Below are 19,355 nucleotides of genomic sequence, written 5' to 3'. Positions count from 1 at the left end.
AAGGAGACATATCAATATATTTCAAATGAGAAAAAGACACTCATAATCTAAAGATTACTTCAATGAACAACTAGGTTCTTTTTAGTTAATAAATTTTGTCTATCTAAATGGAGATTATAACGTAAATTTAGATTATATGTCATAATGTCCACCAATATTAATGTATTATAATGTTCTTATCTCCATCAAAATAGATAAAATTAATTTATGTAGTAGTCTGTATGTCCATTTATGGAATGATGGGGTTTACTTGTGAATTCCTCTAAAACAATGATGTTTAGCTATAAGGATGACAATTGGTGGGATGGGTGTAGGGAGGCCTACCCCATTAAAAATTTTACCTCCATTCTCCACCCCATCTCTCAATAAATTTAGTGGGGCGGGGATAAGGAATCTCGGTGTGGAGACTGGAGAGCGCTTTCCCCATGCGCAACCTATAATAGGTATAAATAAATAATTTTAGTAAATTAAAAAGTAGAGACTTAAATAAAATCATTACCACATTAAAAAGTATTTAAATTATCTACAAAAATCTCTAGAAAGTTGAAATGATATTTTAGAATGATTATCAAAATTAAAAAATGTTAAGAGAGCTGCACCTTAAGAAAGAAAACATAAAGATATTCTAAAGTTGAATAAGTATTATAACGCATGCTTTTTTTAATAGTTATAACTTATTTATATTAAGTAAAAATGAAATAAAAATTTATTAATCAATATTATAATTGATAAAATAAAAATTAAAAAATACTCATATATAATGGGGATTTGAGTAGAGGTGAGGTGGGAAAATACAAAATCAAACCCCACCTTATTAAAAATTTAGAAATACTTTTCCCTCATTTCTTACCTCTTTTCTCAAAAAATATTTAAAATTTAGTGTTTAAAACTCGCGAAGAATTTAGCCATTCCTGGTTAGCTGTCAACTTCGGCAAATCAAGGGTCTGGCTGTTATTTTAAAAAGTTCAGGAGTTTAAGTAACATTTACAAAATATCTGGGTGACTACATGCAATTTACCATTTTACAAAACCTTCATCGACTCTTAGCATCGTGCTCATCAGAAAAAACAAAAATTAGGGTTTGCTCTCAACCGAAAGCCAGAATCAGACTGCCAAAATGTCGCTAAGGAGAATCTACAACGAGGTAAAGGGAATGAAAGTGAAGGAATTGCCAAATTACCTGAAGCCCATGCTTTCAATGAATTACGTGAAGCAGACGGTGCAGCGTGGTTTGGACAATTATCACGCCAAGTACATTCAAACAAGCTCGTTCGATCCAGTTTACCATGTCTGCATCGGCGGCATGATCTTCTCTTATCTCGTCGCTCTTCCTGAGGAACGACGCCATCTTGAGCACCAGCAACACGCTAAGGAGCACGGCCACTGATCTGGGCTGGTATATTTCTTGATTATGTCTTCTGGGCTGTTAATTTTAACTGGGTTTTGCTTGTTAGCGTTTTGATTTAACTGGGTTATTGTTGTTTCTGAGTTCGCTTATGGGGTTTCTGTTAATGTTCCTCGATTAGCTGTAAATTGAATGTTGTGTTTGATTTGGTTTGCAGATTTTTATTAATTATTGTCGATCTGTTATAACAACTGAGCTAGGATGAAACTGCTAGGAATATAACCTTTTGATTATTTTTTTGTTTGATATGCAAAATGTTTTGCTTCTGAACACAAGGAATACATAAAAGATAAAACCTTTAAAATGCCCCCGAATGGGAGGTCTCTGACGCAGTTTCTGGACACATTTTAAATTAAATTCAAAATATATAATACATCAGAAAAGCCCAAAGCAAATTATAATAATTGAAAATGTTTTCAGATTGGATTCAAATGTCTGTATTTTAGAAAATTATTGGTTTCCTCTTTATTACCTATGTAGAGAAAATCCGATTTGAGGTTTGTTTGGATATGATACTTCTTTTTCATTGTTGTTATTGTTTTGATTTTTGACATATCTCTCATTTGGCGGTATTTAGAGCTTTCCCTCTTTAACTTTTTTGTGCCTTTCTTAATTTCAATTCTGGGAGAGAGATAGGAAAATGGGATAGCAAAAACAAGTTGAGCAGAGGATGAAACATTTACCTATCTAGCTGCCAATGCTAGAAAATGAATAGGAAGCTAAACATTGAAAGTTACTTGAGTATTTTGGGTAAATCTTTCTAAATGAAATTCCCTTTTTATTTTGTACTTATGCATCCTGGAGGTAAATGAGGATTTAACAATTCATTGTGTTGTTGCATTTTCTCCTATTTTCTTTTAGAGTCAAACAATGCAATCCAGGGGTATTCGAAAGCGATTTTGTTTATTGAATTTTTGTGTTTATATCTTCTGAACAAAGTAATTTGAGTTTTCTCTTACCCTTTAGACCCGACATAACAATTGTCATGCAACACCTTATTGGTTGTTTGATCTTTTATCACATAATCTAATAGTCCATGCACAGCATAATTGACTATAATAGTATGTTGATGCTCTTCCATATTCTGTGTTTCATGGTTATCTATGCTTTTGTTTTATTAGAAAATTGTTTAATCAATGTTTGAATCAGAAAAATAGAGAGAGTTATCACGGTAAGGAAATTTATCCTTCAATTTTGTGGCCTTGGGTACCAAACATCAACCTTCTTAGCCTTAATCAACCTACAAACATACTGAACAGGTAGAGAATGATGCATACATGTTTTTTAGAAAATGATAACACTAATAGCTTTCCAATAATATTCTTCATGGATTTGAGGGAAGGTTTAGCCATATATAAACCCACCTATTTACAATATTAGCTAAAATATAATCACTTGAATTACAATTGTAATAAAGATGTTAGGAATATCTCTTGACATGCTATCACATGCTCTATGGTATATTCTCTTTTACATCATTATATATCCTCCATCACAATTAGTTTTACATTGATCATCATGTCCGAAGTCCTTAGGCGTCACCATAGTTAGTGTTACTTGATTACTAGAATAAATGAGTGAAAGGTTTGCAAATTGAGTTCTTGAACACATGAGTATCTCCATTGTGCATCCTACTTTCTCCTTAGGATTATCATAATACACAAATTTTTACTAAGCCAAAAATTATTTTGAAATATGTATTTTTGAAAAGTATTCTCAGTTTGTTTTAAAGCATTTTACCAGCAAGCACAGCCCATTTATCCTTGGATTGATATCCAACAGCCCCCTTTTTTTAAAAAAAATTCACTGCTATTTGATTTTTTTTTTTTTTTAAAAGAGGTCCATCTCTGGATCCCGCAATGGAAGGGATCCTGTATATATGTTATTAAAATATTTGCTCTTTAGCCTTTTATTTAGTTCACTTATATATCTATTCTTTTAGCTTTTTATTTATTTCACTTATATTTATTAGCCTTTTTCCCCCTTTTTTTAATTTCTGCACATGGTGGGCCCACTGTCCAAAAGAAAGTGGGCCGTTGGAATTGAATTCCAATGGCCACATCGGGATCCTGCATTTGACTCCTACTATATATATATATATAGAGAGAGAGAGAGAGAGAGAGAGAGAGAGAGAGAGAGAGAGCTTCTGTTATGGGATCTTGCATGTAACCGTTGGATTCAATCCGACAGACAGTAGTCAGAACCACCAACAAACCCCCCCCCCCCCCCCACCCCCCCGGCGGGGGCTGCGTGGCCAAAACAAAATTTCTGACATTGAGCCCCCACCATGTTCAGAAATTTAAAGAAAAAAAACAAACCAATGGCCCTCATGCAGGATCTAAAACTTTGTGTGCAGCCCTCCTTTTCGAGGCTAAATTGTTGGCGGAAGCTTCCAAAATATTCTGGAGACTATGAGGAACATGGAGAAGCCTGTGTACTTAGCCTACAAGAATTAAGGCTTTGCTAATGATGATGGAGGACTCTAGATACCCACACAAATGTGTGCCTTATTAAGTATTTGATTGCATCTCTAGGATATTTTGTTTTCAGCACTTTTATTATACACCATTAAATCTTCAGATCATTGTAATTTTAATTGTGGATTGTACATGGCTAATGGTTGAAAATGGTGAGGCCTTTAGATGGTTGGCTGATCCTCTCAAATTTCACGTATTTTATTTAATGGCAGCATTTGCACATTTTGCATGCATATGTTCTGTCTCTTGTGTGATTGTTGAGAAAGTCTTGGGTGGTGCCACGACAAAGCACCATCTCCCAGTGACATTTCACCACACATACACAATGCTTGGGAGGTGGTGTGCTGACATGGTGGCGATGGCACCATCCAGGACTTTCTTATGATTGTTGGCTGACTTAGGACCGACAAGGGCGACTGGTGGGGAAGGGTTAATTCCTAGGCTATGACTATTGGTGTAGGTTGCAGGGTTTAGAAAGGTAAATTCCTAGGTTGTGACAAGTGTGGTCAAGGCAGACCTAGTTCTCTTTGCTATGCAGGTCTCTAAGAACCTGAGTAAGGGTTACCACGTCTACTAGGTCTGTAAAAGTGAAAGGGACCAGCACACCACATCAGCCTGCTGATGTGTTGGCACCCTACAACCAGAAGCTGATAAGTGGGAGGAGAGATGATTTTTATTTTCAATCTCCTTAGCCATAACATTGAGTGGATGGTCTCACTTGCAATTGACATGTCGTCTCACTTGTCAACTCCTGGTTGGATGGTTTTTACCCCTCAGCAAACTGATGAGGTGAGATGATCACATAGAATTCATTCTCCCCAATAGATTATTTGATGGTCAGATCACTTCTTTCTGCTGTTGCAATTTCTTTTTTTCAAATTCTTTTATATGAATGTCTAAACAATAAAAATCGATTGCTTGATGTCTTATTTTACGTAATTGGTTGTTAGTACTGTCTTCTATCTGCTTGGTCCTTACTCCAACTTTTTCTTTCATTGTCTGACATTCAAAACCATATAGTATAACAAATCCTATATTGTAAAGGTTTTACATCACAGCAAATTTATTTGCCTCATGAGTCTCTGTGTCTAAATGATACCTGGTTCTTTTGCTTGCTTTCTTCCAATTAATAATGCGTCTTTGGCTATCATGAATAAAAGAACCAGCTGTGGTATTGGTTTTTATTTTTACCCCAATGCGTTTGGCAACCGAGTATTCTTCTTCCTCTTGTTTTCAATTGCTCATGTCCAGTAAATTAGTATAATTTGACAGTCACATGCTCTCCTGTTTTTGCAGGTTGCAACATGCCTCGTGGGGGTTGATTTGGTCATCGATGGTTGTTTTGATTTTTTCAGATACTGTTTTCTTCGGTGCTTCTTGTATTAAGTGATGAAATAAATATACACTTGATCATGAATGTTGAAGTCAATTCCTTACGCAGAAAAGCAAATTTCTTACTGCCGATATCTATAATGGATATGATATTCTCATGCTCTCTGTATGAACGTTTCAGTGTCAAAACTCAAAAGTCAATGACATTTGAATGATTTTGGAAATAAAGAGAGTTTAGATGAGGAACTGAAGACGGGAAGTGCTTTGAATTTTCAGCCAGATGCCAACATATAATGATACAGTTTGCATCTAAACTCCCTTATCTAAAGTGCTGTTGATATGAGTAGATGACTCAAGCAATTAAAATGGAAAAATTATATTTAGGACATAAAAGCTACCATCCATTGGATGGCAGTGAAATGCTGATAAGTGATAACATCACTTTTCACTTTCAGCAATGTGCAATTTTGAAAAGGGTAGGCTTGTAGGCATTCGCACGGGAAGCACAAATAATGGATTTTGGATGCTTTCCTTTTTTGGAAAAATAAATTTAACCAAAGTAAAAGTGAGTGCCAAAGAGAATTAGAGGAGAGTAAAAGAAGTTCACTTTCTCTTCACTTCAGTAGAAGGAAAAAAAAAAAAAAACAAACAAACAAACAATGGTTTCGTCGAACTTGAATAATTGTTTACGTTCTTCTTCACAAAAATTCGCTACATTAGTAAGTGGTTAGTGCTGGTCCTTTCCCTTCAAAGATAAGAGTAAATTTCATTTTATGTATTACCCAACAATGAACAATTCTTTTCGTTCTAATACGCATAGATAATAAGCTAAATAATACTTTTGGATTTTTTCTTCATGAAAATGTTTTCTTTCAAATAAGGGTTTTTATTGCTTAGGTACCTTTTTTAATAAGAATTGAATTTAACAAAGTGTATAATTTTTTTTACTTATATTACATAGGCGCATTTGGTCTAATGTGCGACGATATGTTTCATTAAAGGAGCTAACTGTGGGGTCTAGCGTCCTCCAATAAGAGTGCACAATGTGTACCGTCACTTACCATAACATGCGTGATAGCTCTCATTAGATTGATTCTCATTACATAAGTAGGGGTAAATAATTTTAACTATTAATATGATGTACAAATCACCATAACTATATGTAAAATTAAGTTACATTAGCAAACGCGTAATAATAATCTAGTATGATGTAGATCATTGATAAAAATCTCTATCCTATTCATTCTTTAAAATATAGGGTAATTTTGGACACTAGAATTTCAGAAGAAATTTTTTTATAAATATATATGCTACATTATCCTACCTTTGTATAAATATAATTACTGCGATTTTGCACTGTACTTGAAAGTGCTTCTTATGATATTAAAAGTGCTTCTACATCAATTTTGGGAATCGACGACACTCACCTACATGTAAGGTTAAAAATAACAATACAAAACTTGAAAATTCCAACGCTAAAACTGAAACTGAAAATGAATGAATTGGCTAAGTGCTTTTTATGGTATTATCAACAAGTGTTTTCCAAAGTTCTTTTAAACTCGGAAGCACATTTGTTATGAGTAGGAACTCCCAAATACACCCTTGTAAGAGACTGTTGATCAATCAAATCAAACGAGAGAATTTACAAATTTACAAGAGAGAAGAAGAAGAAGAGGCTTCCATAAAGAAAAAAAGAGCTGACCGTTGTGTGGCGCTTCGAAAATAACCCAATTCCCCATTAATATTTTTGCATTATTTTCATCACTCTCTGATTTAACTTTTAATACCCAAATTTCAAACTCCTTTTTGGGACTTAACCAAAAAATGTTTCAATTCTCACATGTGCTCTCTTTATAAATACATATCATTGTTGCTGCTCAACACCTTGTTTGATTCCAAGATCTTCTTCTTCTTCTTCAAGAATCTTTCTGGCAAAATTTGATTTGCCAAGTGAGTTGTTAAACATTACACTTTACCTTTTGCTTCTTCTCTTTATTTAGTATTTGTTCATTTTTTGATGGCTTTAACGTGTAAATTTTCAGTCAGTCTTTGTTTGCTTTTATTGGCTTATTGGGCATGATTCTCATCTGGGTATCTTTCTAAATTTGCTCTTTCTGATGATCATACACTTTGTGAATTGATTCTAATGAATATCAAAACATTGTGAATTGTGATCTCGATTTATGGAATCACAATATTTATGTTACTTTCCCAATTGGTGTGTGAGTGATGAGTTAGTTTAAGATTTTATGTTGAATGATTCATGGGAACAAAATGTGAAGAGAATTTTCACGTTTCTGAAGTACCTGGGGGAAAACAAAGAATGCCTTAATGTTCATATAAAACCTGTATGTTTTGACAAGCTTTTCATTCTGCTTCGCTGACTTTCTGTCTTCCTTTTTGTTTTTGCATCTATGAGAAAATTTTCCTTTAGGAAAATAAGCAACATTGAATTGAAGCACATAGCGATATGAATTAAGAGTTTTTGTTTAGTTACAGTTATTATTTTCTAGGAGTTTACTTCTCATAATGGTTTCAGCTTCGTTTGTTAAAGTGCTTCTGCGGTTCATGGTTGTTAATGTTAGTGCAAAGGCCAGGATGATAGATGAGTTTATTTATTTATTTTATTTTTTTTTGAGTTCATGTATGATACCTTTATTTTTATACATGATGCAGGAACATCTCTTCTAGTAGTTTTTTTATTTTTTATTTTATTTTTTAGAGCATCACAAAATTTCAAATGCAAAGACCAGGATAGTCGATGAGTTTTTGATTCGTGATACTTGTTACCATAGTCTTTGTAGTTGTTTTGTTTCTGTCTTTACAAACAATTACTGTGATTTTGTAACATATGTTAGAAGACATTTATGCTAAAATTATATTTATACACTTCGGAACAGTATGCCTGGAGATGGGAAGAAGGTAGTAAAACATTCAGAATCTGGAAAATCTTGTTTTCCTAAGAAAGATTCAGGGTCTGAACTAATTGCGTCGTTGAAGTTCAAAAAAGGCAGCAAAATATCAAAGAGTAAAAAACTCAGATCTAAATCCAAATGTCAGTCAAAGACAGTCAATTCAACCCTGTTAAAAAGGACAGTTGCTGAGTCTCATAGCAAGGGAGCTGGGGATGACTTTGCAAAAAGCAAATCGATTAGTCAAAAAAATCTGCATATAAAAATTGATAGAAAGGGCTCCAAGAATTGGGCATCATCGAAGCATAAAGGAAAAAATTCTGCACTAGTGATTTCCAAGGGGAACGGAGAAGTGGCTGATGGAGATGGTGAAACAAAGAAACTAAGGAAGGGTAGGAGCAAGAAGCGGCAAAAGGAGAAGGTGGAGCTAGATGAAGCTTCACGATTGCAGAGGAGAACGAGGTACCTGTTGATTAAAATGAAGTTGGAGCAGAACCTTATTGATGCTTATTCTGGTGAAGGTTGGAAAGGTCATAGGTATGTGCCGTTTTTCTGATCTGTAAATCAGAACATTATTGATTCTTGATTTTCTCATTGATCTTAGTGCGGGGGATTTGAACCTGTTGTTAGTTTTATGACGTAGTTAAGCTTTAAATGACGAAGAGCTTATTTGTGTTCTTAACATCTGAATTTCAATTGCAGCCGAGAAAAGATAAGGCCAGAGAAGGAATTGCAGCGGGCAAAGAAGCAGATACTAAAGTGTAAAATTGGAATACGTGATGCAATCCGGCAGCTTGATTCCCTTAGCTCGGTTGGATGTATTGAAGGCTCTGTTATTGCTACAGATGGGTCTGTGCACCATGAACATGTAAGACCATGTAACCTGTAACAGTTAAGCTAAATTGTAGTGACTTAGCTAGAATTAAACTAGATATAGGCCGGTTTTATAAATTTCTGGTTGCTGTTGAATGGGTTGGTTATTCTCTAATTTTCCCATGGAATAAACATTGGTCCATATGGTTGATTCATAGACTAAGGGGAAGAAGGCTTTTCTGTTGTCAGTTGGTCAAATTCTGGGTTTATTGAGTGTCCACAGATATCAGGTTATCGATATAAGTTGATAACTTATAACACTGCTAGGAAGACACTTAACTGTTTGATCATATCTTCCACTTGGATTACATAATTATACTTGTATTGTTTGCTTTTTCTGCATCTAGATAATCTGTGCAAAGTGCAAGTTGCGTGAAGCCTTCCCAGATAATGACATTGTACTCTGTGATGGCACATGTAATTGTGCTTTCCACCAAAAATGTCTTGACCCTCCATTGGACACTGAAAGCAGTAAGCTCACTTCTATTTTTTGTGTTTGTTTCATGGAGATATGAGTTAATCAGTTTCTTCATGGGACTTTTAATTTAATTGATAATTTACAGTACCTCCAGGAGATCAGGGCTGGTTCTGCAAATTTTGTGAATGTAAAATGGAAATTATAGAATCAATGAATGCTCACATTGGGACCTCCTTTTCTGTCAACAGCAACTGGCAGGTTTGTTTGGAATTTTCTAGGGATTTATAAATTGAATTTGCCACTGTATAATAAAGTCACTCCATCATACAGGACATTTTCAAAGAAGAAGCTGCCTTCCCTGACGGTTGCTCTGCATTATTAAACCAAGAAGAAGAGTGGCCTTCTGATGATTCTGAAGATGATGATTATAATCCTGAAAGGAGGGAGAACAGCTGCAGCATCAGCAGGGCAGGAACTGATGATGATCCAAGCAGTTCTACCAGCTTGAGCTGGTTTTCAGATAGTGAAACTTTTTCAGAATCTATGAGGTGGGAGATGGAGAGCAATGGCTACAAGAACTATTCAGTTGATAGCAGTATAGGTTCTGATGAAACCAGTGATGGGGAAATTATCTGTGGTCGTCGGCAGCGAAGGACAGTGGATTATAAGAAGTTATATGATGTGAGTAAATCAAAGTTCCTTAAAATAAAAATAGAAATTAATTGTTTCACTGGTTTACTGGACAGTTATCTCTTTTCTTTTGTGTTACATTTGCATTAATCCAAAATTTACACGAAGGGCATTTGCTTATTAGTGCGGGTCAATCCATTTATTTGCTAGGAAGTTCCAAAAATGTTATTCTCTCTACCTCTGAGTGAAATATTAATAATAATTGTAGGATAAAGGGGAAAATGAAAGAAGAAATGATGTTTGGGGGTTGGATGAGGAAATGAAAGTAATATAACTGAAAAGAAAATGAAGACAAGAAAAAATTATTAAATGAATAAACAGCTACGGCACATATAAGATGCCAGTTAAAATTCTAGCAATTAGTTTATCATGCATATTATTGCACAATCTGCCAACGGATATATTAACTCTTTAACACAATTATGTAATGGAAATTGTAGCAAATTACAAATACATTTCAATAGATGCTTGTTTTTCTAAATTGTGACATATGGGTTCTATCTTTTCTTTCTGATAGGAAATGTTTGGAAAGGATGCTTCTGCATTTGAGCAACTTAGTGAAGATGAAGACTGGGGTCCTGCAAAGAGAAGACGGAAAGAAAAGGAGTCAGATGCAGTGAACTCCCTTATGACTCTGTACGGAAGTGAGGAAAAATGTTCCAAAGTTAAAACTGCAGAAGTAAAAAAGAAGCTTCCTTCAAATGCAAAAATTAGAAGGTCATTTCACAGAATGCCACCTAATGCAGTAGAGGTAGTATGAAATTTGATTCTTCAGACAGTGAGCAGTTTATAATCTTAATTATCTGGAAGTTTATTACCATGCTTTTTTGTCTTTCCCCTTTTCGCTGCACCAGAAGCTTCGTCAAGTGTTTGCTGAGAATGAACTTCCCTCTAGAATTGTCAAGGAAAATCTGTCGAAAGAGTTGAGTCTTGAACCTGAGAAGGTAATTACTTGAGCTATCATTATAGAAGTACAAAAAGGATTTCTGGAAACCGATGCAGCTTTTTTCATGTTTTGCATCAGTGCCATAAGTTCAATAGCAGTGCTTAATCATTTGTACAGAAAATTATTTTCTTCCTACATCCTGGGAGTATATGGAACTTTGTTGTGGGTTCTAGTTGACTTCCCTCCCAAGAACATATGATATTTAGTCTGGACTTGCTTGAATGGCTGAGTACTAGCTGACTATAGTTATCAAGTTGCATATGATAGGAAGAGCTAGAAATGGCAAAGGAGCATTAATCTACGTGATGTTATTTTATTGAGGAATAATTTTGCATCCCTTAATTGTTAAGAAAAGTCTTTTATCTTTTTTGCTATCCACTTTTTCATACTTGAATTGCAATTTGCAGGTTAACAAATGGTTTAAAAATGCGAGGTACTTAGCACTGAAAGCCAGAAAGGTGAGCTGCTGTCCCATGTCCTTTATTGCTTATGTTTTGTTTGTGTCTTATATTCTTCTTGTTTTTTTTAGTATCTGTATCTTTGTCTTGCACTTAAAGTTTTAAATTTTTCATATTCATTTTGTCCACTTAAGATAGAAGGAAAGTCAATTTAACTTTGTTTCATAAAGTTATTCCAAACAATGAAAACCAATATAATATCTTCCAGTTATTTATTGTCTGTTAATGATGTCTGTCTTCTGTTTTTATTGCATATGGGAACTGGGAAGGACATTTTTTCTATTTGGTTTCATTCTAACCCTGGGGATATGAAACTTAAATCTTTAGGATGTTGCAAGGTTATTCTGTCATATAATTGGTAGCTTTAACAAATTCTCTTGCATAATAGGTGGAGAGTGCACAACAGGTTCCTGGTTCTCCTAGGATCTCCAAGGAATCTAGTCTGGAAACTGAGAAGCAAAATGCAGATGTTTTGACATTCAAGAATTCCTTGGAAGAAACTCTGGTATGCAGCCCAAAGAGTTTGAAAAAGATTCACCCCAAAAAGGATTCAAAATCAGTCAGCAGTGGCAGCGGCTTCGAGAAAAATCAGCAGAAAAGAGCTTCTCTAGAATCACCTGTAAATAGCAATCAGGTATATTGTTCATATATAAGCCCTGGCCATTGTATAATTTCTTATTCTTTCATTCTTTCATTTTACCTGTGTCGTTCGCAATGATTTAAAAATTGAAATCTATTTTAGGGAATTGAGCTCATAGTGATTTTTTGCTGCAAGTCATAAAGAATATTTAAGTGTAGTTGTAATTTGCAAACCTCAGTCTCTACATGTATAAACTGACCATGGATAAAACTTTGTGCTTTGCTTTTTGTATTTGGGATATCTCAGGCCAGTATTGAGTTGAGTGATGATGTGAGCTTAAAGAAGCTTCTTAAAGCAAAATCAAAAAAGACGAAAAAGGTCAAATTTGTTGCCACAGGTGAATCACAAGCTGCTGAAGCAGAGATGGAGAGACTATGTCGTGCCAAGGGTAGACTGGAATGTTTGAAGCAAACATTATCCAGATTTCAAATTGAAAATAGTAAAAAGTCAAATAAAAGTCATTTATATGATATGGTCTATGTTCCCATAGCAGAACTAAGGGAAAAACTTTGACATTTGTACACTCTCTATTATTTGCAAAGCATTTTGCCTACAGTTTTGCCAGTGGTGATTCTATATATAGAATATAAATGCTTAATGCCAATTTCCTTTTAACTGTTGCTACTTCTTATTTTTCCTCTATATTCACTTTTATAATTTATTTGCTTCGAGGCGATTAAATTTTATTTTCTAAAGTAAGAAATCAATGGATAGAACTATCCTGTTTTGTGATACTGTGAAAAGTGAATGATTCAATGCAGTTATGCATTATTCACTACAAGTCTGAAGACAAACATTGATACAGAATCAAAACTGCAACATGAGATGAAACCCTGATTTAAACTCTGTGACACAAAAGTTGAAATATCTAACAAAATTTGAAATTTGATATGTATGATAGTGAATCCTAGCAAAATTGTATGGCCTAATCTTTTGAAGATACGTGCACAACAAAAAGAATCAATCTAGCTGATTACCCGATCGTGTAAAAAGAGTAATTACACTTGTACAAACTTTTTTCACTTAAACTGTCTAATTTACACGGCACCACCACCGTTTTGATGATGGGAGGATAAGGTCAATGATTTGGAAAAACCATATGGGTTGAATACCAATGCCGCTTGGGTGACAATCAGCTCCAAATTCCTATTGACATAAGTTATCTATTGAATTTGTCAGTAACCAATTAATTCTGCCAAAATATATAAACCCTGACTGGTAACCTCTTTTGCTGATTTGTGAACTCAATAGAGAATATAAATAATCCAGTAGGAAAAGGAGAAGAAAAGACCAGAGAAAAGAGACCACAAAAATGCCACCTGGCTTACATATATGTCAGAATCCACAATACTCCCATCTACAAAAATTACAATACAAAGAGCTCAGCCTCTTTTTGTGTGATTTTGAATGTACAAAATACAATGCGAAGGTAAAGCAGTATGGATACCTTCACAAAATGGTCAAGTAGTTTGAGTTTCTGACTTCATCAAAACCTTTGCTGAGAGTTGTGGAGGACGGCTCTTGGTCCGATCAAATTTTCGCCGTTTAGCATCCAGTCGCAACCTCAGCTGCACAGATTATGAAATGTTAACAACCAGAGATAAACTAAGAAAAAAAAATTCAAAATAAGGAAGAAGGCAGAAATTTTCCCAACAAGGTCAGTAAAAGGGTGACCATAAAAACATAAAGTGAGAACAGCAAAACATACCATCTCAAGATACTTAAGTTGCTTTGAAACTTCGTCCGTTTCTAGTTCCTGAGGAAAATATAAGAACCAAGATATGGGACAAATGTGGAGAAGTAATTTATAAAAAAATAAACATGCTTAAACAAACACACCAAGTGATAATAACTAACAAGTAAACATCAAGCAGATGAATTAAAATTTAGTTTAATTTGCAAAGCTTCTTAGAGATAATTTTATAGTAATTTTCCAGTGTCCCTCATCCTTCCGATCATCAATTTGCCATTGCCCCTTTCCCTTCCCATCATCAATTGGTTATACTCGATGCAAAGAATCAAACAAATTCAACTGTTGTCCCCAAACTATACCCCAATCAAACTGTCTAACATCACGGAAAAAAGGGGAAAAAAAACATATTTTTGCTTCTATTATTGAAAAATATACAGTAAAGATAATCAATTTTATAAAATTATTGAAGAGGATGTGAATGATATACATACCTGAGGTACAGCACAGTCAGCATGAGTTGGATCCCATTGGACAGCACAGAAGCACTCCCAGTCATCAGTTTGAACTTCAAAAAGTGGAGCCCTGTGTGATTAAAAAAGTACTAGATATTAGACCAACTTAAGCATTACTAACAAGAGATTTTATCAGCATATCTAAACAATCAATTTTAGAAAATAAATTAACAAATATAAAGAAAAACACCAAGGAAATACAGAGCATAATACTCATGAAAGCTTCAACGAAATACTGTCTACTCAATAACAAAGGACAAACAAATAGAAGAATAAGAACATGAAATCTTTCCAATCAAATATCTCCATTTAATTATACTGCACAAAAGGTCTTTGGTTCAAATCCTGCTCACATTAGGCTAAATAATAACACACACATTCCCATTGAAGAATAAGAACCAAAAAGCAATAAAACCAATATCATTTTGGGTTTACCTGCGCCACTTCCCACAGCTAGTTCCGTCAACACCATCACCTGTACCTTCTAAGACTTGTTTACATTGAAGCCAGTTTCCTATAGAGCTGAGATTAGAAAGGTTGTAGGAATTCAAATCCTGGCAAAAGAGAAAAGACAACCCAATATTACTGCAACTGTACAGCCAAATGGCAAATGGAAATACCACGTATGATATAAGATGCAAAGCCTTACGTGCAAACTAGGACATTCTGATGTATCCAATTCCAATGGTTCACCCAAAGCATATCCATCACTGCTCCAAAATGAAAACAGGAATATGTCACAAACAACAAAGTAAGCAATGAGTCAGTTATAAAAAACCCATAAATCAATCATCACAATCCAGTTAATGCACCAATTCGCAAGGAAAACATATACGCAGTGATGAGGAATACTTTTCCGAGAACAAGATGCAAAAACCATATATAACAAGGAAACAAGACAGAGTGCCCATTTATCCAGCACTCTTTCACATCAGTTATATTTTGCTTATACCTTTTTATCTACAAATACCCTCTACTTCACTATAGTTTGTATTACATATCAATATCCTTTTTGAAAAAGTTCCTATAAGTAAAAATCAAATTTTACTTGCCTTGTTTAAGACATTATGTTTGTCTATCACAAACAATTTCCTTCTAGTCACCTGGTACAATAACAAAATGACGAGCAATAACTGTAAAAGGGCAAAGGACAATCAGACCAAAAGAAATTGTATTCACACCAATTTCGTTAAACCTTTTTGCATGACACATGCAGCAAATATATATTTTGGAAAAATGTTTAAAAGAGTTAATGGAGTGATAAATCCAATGAATCAATCCGCTTCCAAAAGTCCAGAAAGTGAGGTTTCAAATGAAACATACTTGTTAGTTGGAGCTAACCAATCTGGAATGTCTGCTTGAAAACCTTTGCCAACTCGAACGCTAGTTGTATATGGTACTGTGGACGTCAGCATCAATTCTATAGGACTTGGCTCACCTTTTGCTGAAGCATTTCTACCTCTTCCCTTTTCACTGATAATATTTGGTGATTTTCTAGCTGTCGCCTTCAAAGTTTTATGCTTCTTTTTCAAGCACAAATGACAAAACCATTCATCACTTGGAACTATTTTGATACGGGGAGTATAGCAAGTTACATGAAATGCTTCTTCACAATCATCGCATAGTAATAATTTTAATGCAGTTTCTGAACGACCACAGATTTTGCATGATCGGGAACAAATACCACTGCAACCAGTGCCACTATCCACATCGTTTGCAGAAGAACGAATCTGGGTAGGCCAAAATCTTTCAAGCATCCCCTCGTTTCTCAGTATCGAAATGCAAAGATCCTTCGCTGACAAATCTTTGCCCGTGGTCTCTAACATCACTGCACTAGAGGAGGAGCACTCCCCAGTTTCATCCACTTCAGTCTTCTTGGAAGCTGAAAGAAGTTCCATATTCGACTTTGATGATGAGCAACTGTCATTTATACTGTCAATCTCTACCATTTTGTGCCTGATATTTTTGGATAGTTTGTCAGAAACAACTTGTTCCTGAACTGAATCTGACCTTAAAAGACGGGGCTCACTTTGACTTATAATGGGAGGCAAAATAGGAGTTCCAACAGCTTCAGTTCCAACCTCAGCTAGAGAAACTGCATGCTGCTCTTCCATTGGCACTGAAACAGCATCAAAGCTAACAACTGAAAGACAATCATCACTTCTCTTTGTGTTCACAGGGTCCTGTGTAGAAAAAATGGGAACAGAGTTCCCTCGTAACTTCCGTCGCTGGTATACGAGGGTAGGTGCAGTACTTCCAGACATTGTGCTGACAGTTGAATGCTGGGAATTTCTATCAAAATTTAAGGGGCATAAAGTATCAGCATTCTGCTCAGAGGATCCAGTTTTCCCATCGTATTTGGGACACATCTGCCATGTTTCAGAAGCAGGCAACCAATCACATAAAGAATTTTGTTGTCCATGGTCAGATACATGAAATATAGCAGCTTCAATTGAACTAGGCAAAAAAATCTGTATCCGCATTTTCACCTGAGACAACTCTACGAACAACTTCGAGTATGAAGCTTCGAACTCCAAAATGAGGCCACAAATATCTCTTTGTGTTTCAAATATAAATTCAAATCCACAATAAAGAACTTCCCAAGGGCATACTTCCTTTTCTCTTCATAATTGTCGAAGGAGGAAAAAAGAAAAAGGAAAAAGAACAAAACAGAGAAGTCAGTAGGTTATGACAAATCTGCATGTTGAATAGTACACATCAAAATAAGTTCAGTAGTTCTTGAAAATGAGAAGGCAACGCGGTTTGTACTTACGGCATAATATTCATCATTCTCACACCAAAAAGGGTCATCAATGTGAGAAATATACAAGAAATTTTATTCAAGAGAAAGAGAGATACAAAACATGGGTCATTTCTAAATAGTTAACCTATTTACCCTATTGCCAGAGTTCTTGATCTGATCAAGAAAATTGACATTTCAGATGAGTTCCATAGTTTTGGACAGGACAGATGGACCAGTAGTCCATGAAAAGAGAATGAAGACAGCATTAAATACCCAAAAGATTGGAATATTTGAACTCAGCAGAGACCAACACCCCAAGGGAAGCAAGAAAATGAGCAAAAATTCATCATCCTTCTCCCTATCTTCATAGCAAATACTCATTTCTAAAAAATGCCAAAACATCACAGTCCCCTTTTTACCACCCTCAAGTGCACAAAAATTCTCTAAGCTTTATGGGACACAAGATTGCAGAATTACCCAATATAACTTTGCTGCTTAAAAAAGGTTCTTTAACAATTTTAAAGCTATATGATGAGGAAGAAACAAATTAGCAATATTCTCTATTACCCATTTGCACATGAGCAAACTATAGTGTTTCTCACGATTCGCATGATGAAAACAAACTAATATCAGCAGATTTTACCACAACCCGAGCTTACATTATTGAACTCTTTTTCGACTATAATAATGAAATTCCATATCGTCCCAGTGCTTAATACTGATTTTCTGAAATTAACTACTAGATTAAAATCAGGGAAACCTAGATATCTAGCACTGACAACAGAATCAATGTTACCACAATGCTGACAAAAAGGATAACAAATATATATGCATAATAACTAAAGAACGAAAACAAAGAGACATTAATGAAAATTGGAAAAAGGTGAAAAACTAATCATCACTGGCAAAAAGAAGAAGGACCACCTACCCTATCTTCTATTTCTCTGCATTATACAAAATCTGAGAGCACCAAGAACCAGAAATTACGATCAAATCTTCATCCTTGTTCTAAATTTAGTAGTTAATTTCTATGATATGGCAAAATAACAGGCTGAACTTTAAAATAACCAACAATTTCTAACGTCTAAAGATTGTACAATTAATCTGTAAACAAAAGTAAGGTAATAACTATTGTGATTCTTGATGTTTGTGTATGAAATTAAAGAAGTAAATAAATAAAATAACATGAAACTTAAAAAATGGGAAACCCAGAAAACTTACCCAATCCCCTCAAGAGTAAATTAGAAACCCTCTTTGGCCTTCCCTTTTCGCCAAGCAGGAGAGTGCAATTAACCAACGTAAATAAGATGCCAAACCAATGAGAAACCCTTCTTTTATTTGGTTCATTTATTATTTAAAGAAGTTAGTTTTTTTTTTTTATAAATATATTGTTAAATAAATAAAGCTAAACTCTTCCCACAAAAATTGAAGAGGACAGTCGGGCACTCTATTTTACGATTATCGGATGATAACTATTGATCAATGATTAAAAAAAATTACTACTAGCCAGTCACTATAACATGCAACAATCGTAAAATTGATCTAAAATAGAGAGTTTGTTTTCTGTTATAATCAATAACTTAGGCAGTGTGTAAGATCTTTTTTATTGGGTATTACTAGAGTTGAATTTTTAATGAATTTTCGCTCGTTTAATATATTTTTTAGTTTTCTTTTTACTAAGTATGCATTCTATTTTATTAAACCTCAAATTAAACGTATCTCTTTAAATTTCAACGAGATCAGGCGAGATCAGGAGACAATTAATTGAAGTCTAATTAAAAATAAATTAACTGGAAACTGTTAACTATATAATTTATTGTGGGTACTTTCAGTATTAATGTTCAAACTTTAGTTAAAACATCTAGGCTAAAGTGATTTAACTAATAAAACTATTTAAACTCTAGTGCACTTATTCCATGTCAATCAATTTCAAACTTTAGTCATTTATATGTCTGTTAATGTTTTTATTATATATATTGCTCTAATTGAATCTACATAATCTTTTCCTAGATATTGTCCTCACTGAATCTACATGACCTTCCAATCATTTAAACTAACAAATATTTACTTTAATTTCAACATTTTTATAATTTTATACTGAATTCATTATTTTTAATATTATATTGAATTTTAGTTAAACTAATATAGTGCCTTTATAATTCAATACTCGTGTAAATTATTAAGCTGTCAAATTTATGAAATTTATACATAAGGATAATGCAAATAGTAATTAAATTTTATTTAAAAATATTAGAT

The 19,355-nt window shown here is 34.3% G+C and overlaps 3 protein-coding genes across 8 annotated transcripts; 2 read left to right on the top strand and 1 right to left on the bottom strand.

Annotated features, from left to right (window-relative positions):
* Window positions 1-1,000: 1,000 nt before the first annotated feature.
* On the top strand, window positions 1,001-5,383 carry LOC102628521 (uncharacterized). The gene is made up of 2 exons (XM_006474196.4): window positions 1,001-1,396; window positions 5,179-5,383. The coding sequence occupies exon 1, from the start codon at window positions 1,118-1,120 to the stop codon at window positions 1,385-1,387; it is 270 nt and encodes an 89-aa protein (XP_006474259.1). The 5' UTR covers window positions 1,001-1,117; the 3' UTR covers window positions 1,388-1,396; window positions 5,179-5,383.
* Window positions 5,384-6,723: 1,340 nt separating this feature from the next.
* Window positions 6,724-12,766, top strand: LOC102628825 (pathogenesis-related homeodomain protein). Of its 2 annotated transcripts, none has more exons than XM_025097297.2 (11): window positions 6,724-7,164; window positions 8,115-8,663; window positions 8,829-8,994; window positions 9,347-9,470; window positions 9,572-9,675; window positions 9,748-10,098; window positions 10,625-10,858; window positions 10,962-11,051; window positions 11,461-11,511; window positions 11,900-12,145; window positions 12,398-12,766. In XM_025097297.2, exons 2-11 carry the CDS (start codon window positions 8,116-8,118, stop codon window positions 12,662-12,664), a joined length of 2,181 nt encoding a protein of 726 aa, XP_024953065.1. In that variant the 5' UTR covers window positions 6,724-7,164; window position 8,115; the 3' UTR covers window positions 12,665-12,766. The 2 variants fall into 2 exon arrangements, with proteins under 2 accessions (XP_024953065.1, XP_006474261.1); XM_006474198.4 differs by having other exon boundaries at window positions 6,725-7,164; window positions 9,563-9,675.
* LOC102629457 (hypothetical protein) lies at window positions 10,925-19,188 on the bottom strand. Of its 5 annotated transcripts, XR_003064925.2 has the most exons (9): window positions 18,321-19,188; window positions 15,680-16,978; window positions 15,006-15,066; window positions 14,792-14,910; window positions 14,336-14,426; window positions 13,860-13,907; window positions 13,599-13,719; window positions 13,471-13,508; window positions 10,925-11,043 (listed from the first exon to the last, which is right to left on the bottom strand). XR_003064925.2 is itself a non-coding variant. In XM_025097301.2 (8 exons), the coding sequence occupies exons 2-7, from the start codon at window positions 16,837-16,839 to the stop codon at window positions 13,612-13,614; spliced, it is 1,587 nt and encodes a 528-aa protein (XP_024953069.1). In that variant the 5' UTR covers window positions 16,840-16,978; window positions 18,321-19,188; the 3' UTR covers window positions 10,927-11,043; window positions 13,599-13,611. The 5 variants fall into 5 exon arrangements, 4 of the variants coding, with proteins under 4 accessions (XP_024953069.1, XP_024953067.1, XP_024953070.1 ...); XM_025097301.2 differs by lacking the exon at window positions 13,471-13,508 and having other exon boundaries at window positions 10,927-11,043; XM_025097299.2 differs by lacking the exon at window positions 10,925-11,043 and having other exon boundaries at window positions 13,450-13,508; window positions 18,321-19,186.
* Window positions 19,189-19,355: the final 167 nt, after the last annotated feature.

The sequence above is a fragment of the Citrus sinensis genome, chromosome 9 (genome assembly GCF_022201045.2).
Source record: "Citrus sinensis cultivar Valencia sweet orange chromosome 9, DVS_A1.0, whole genome shotgun sequence".
Lineage (NCBI taxonomy): Eukaryota > Viridiplantae > Streptophyta > Magnoliopsida > Sapindales > Rutaceae > Citrus > Citrus sinensis.
This window is presented reverse-complemented; position numbering and strand designations above follow the sequence as displayed.

Coding starts and splice junctions, on each gene's coding strand:
- LOC102628825 (XM_006474198.4), top strand. CDS start 8,116: ATGCCTGGAGATGGGAAGAAGGTAGTAAAACATTCAGAATCTGGAAAA. Junction 10,099..10,624: donor ATTATAAGAAGTTATATGAT/GTGAGTAAATCA, acceptor TCTTTCTGATAG/GAAATGTTTGGAAAGGATGC. Junction 12,146..12,397: donor CACCTGTAAATAGCAATCAG/GTATATTGTTCA, acceptor GGGATATCTCAG/GCCAGTATTGAGTTGAGTGA.
- LOC102628521 (XM_006474196.4), top strand. CDS start 1,118: ATGTCGCTAAGGAGAATCTACAACGAGGTAAAGGGAATGAAAGTGAAG.
- LOC102629457 (XM_025097301.2), bottom strand. CDS start 16,839: ATGCGGATACAGATTTTTTTGCCTAGTTCAATTGAAGCTGCTATATTT. Junction 14,911..15,005: donor CAGAATGTCCTAGTTTGCAC/GTAAGGCTTTGC, acceptor CTCTTTTGCCAG/GATTTGAATTCCTACAACCT. Junction 13,720..13,859: donor AACTTAAGTATCTTGAGATG/GTATGTTTTGCT, acceptor TAATCTGTGCAG/CTGAGGTTGCGACTGGATGC.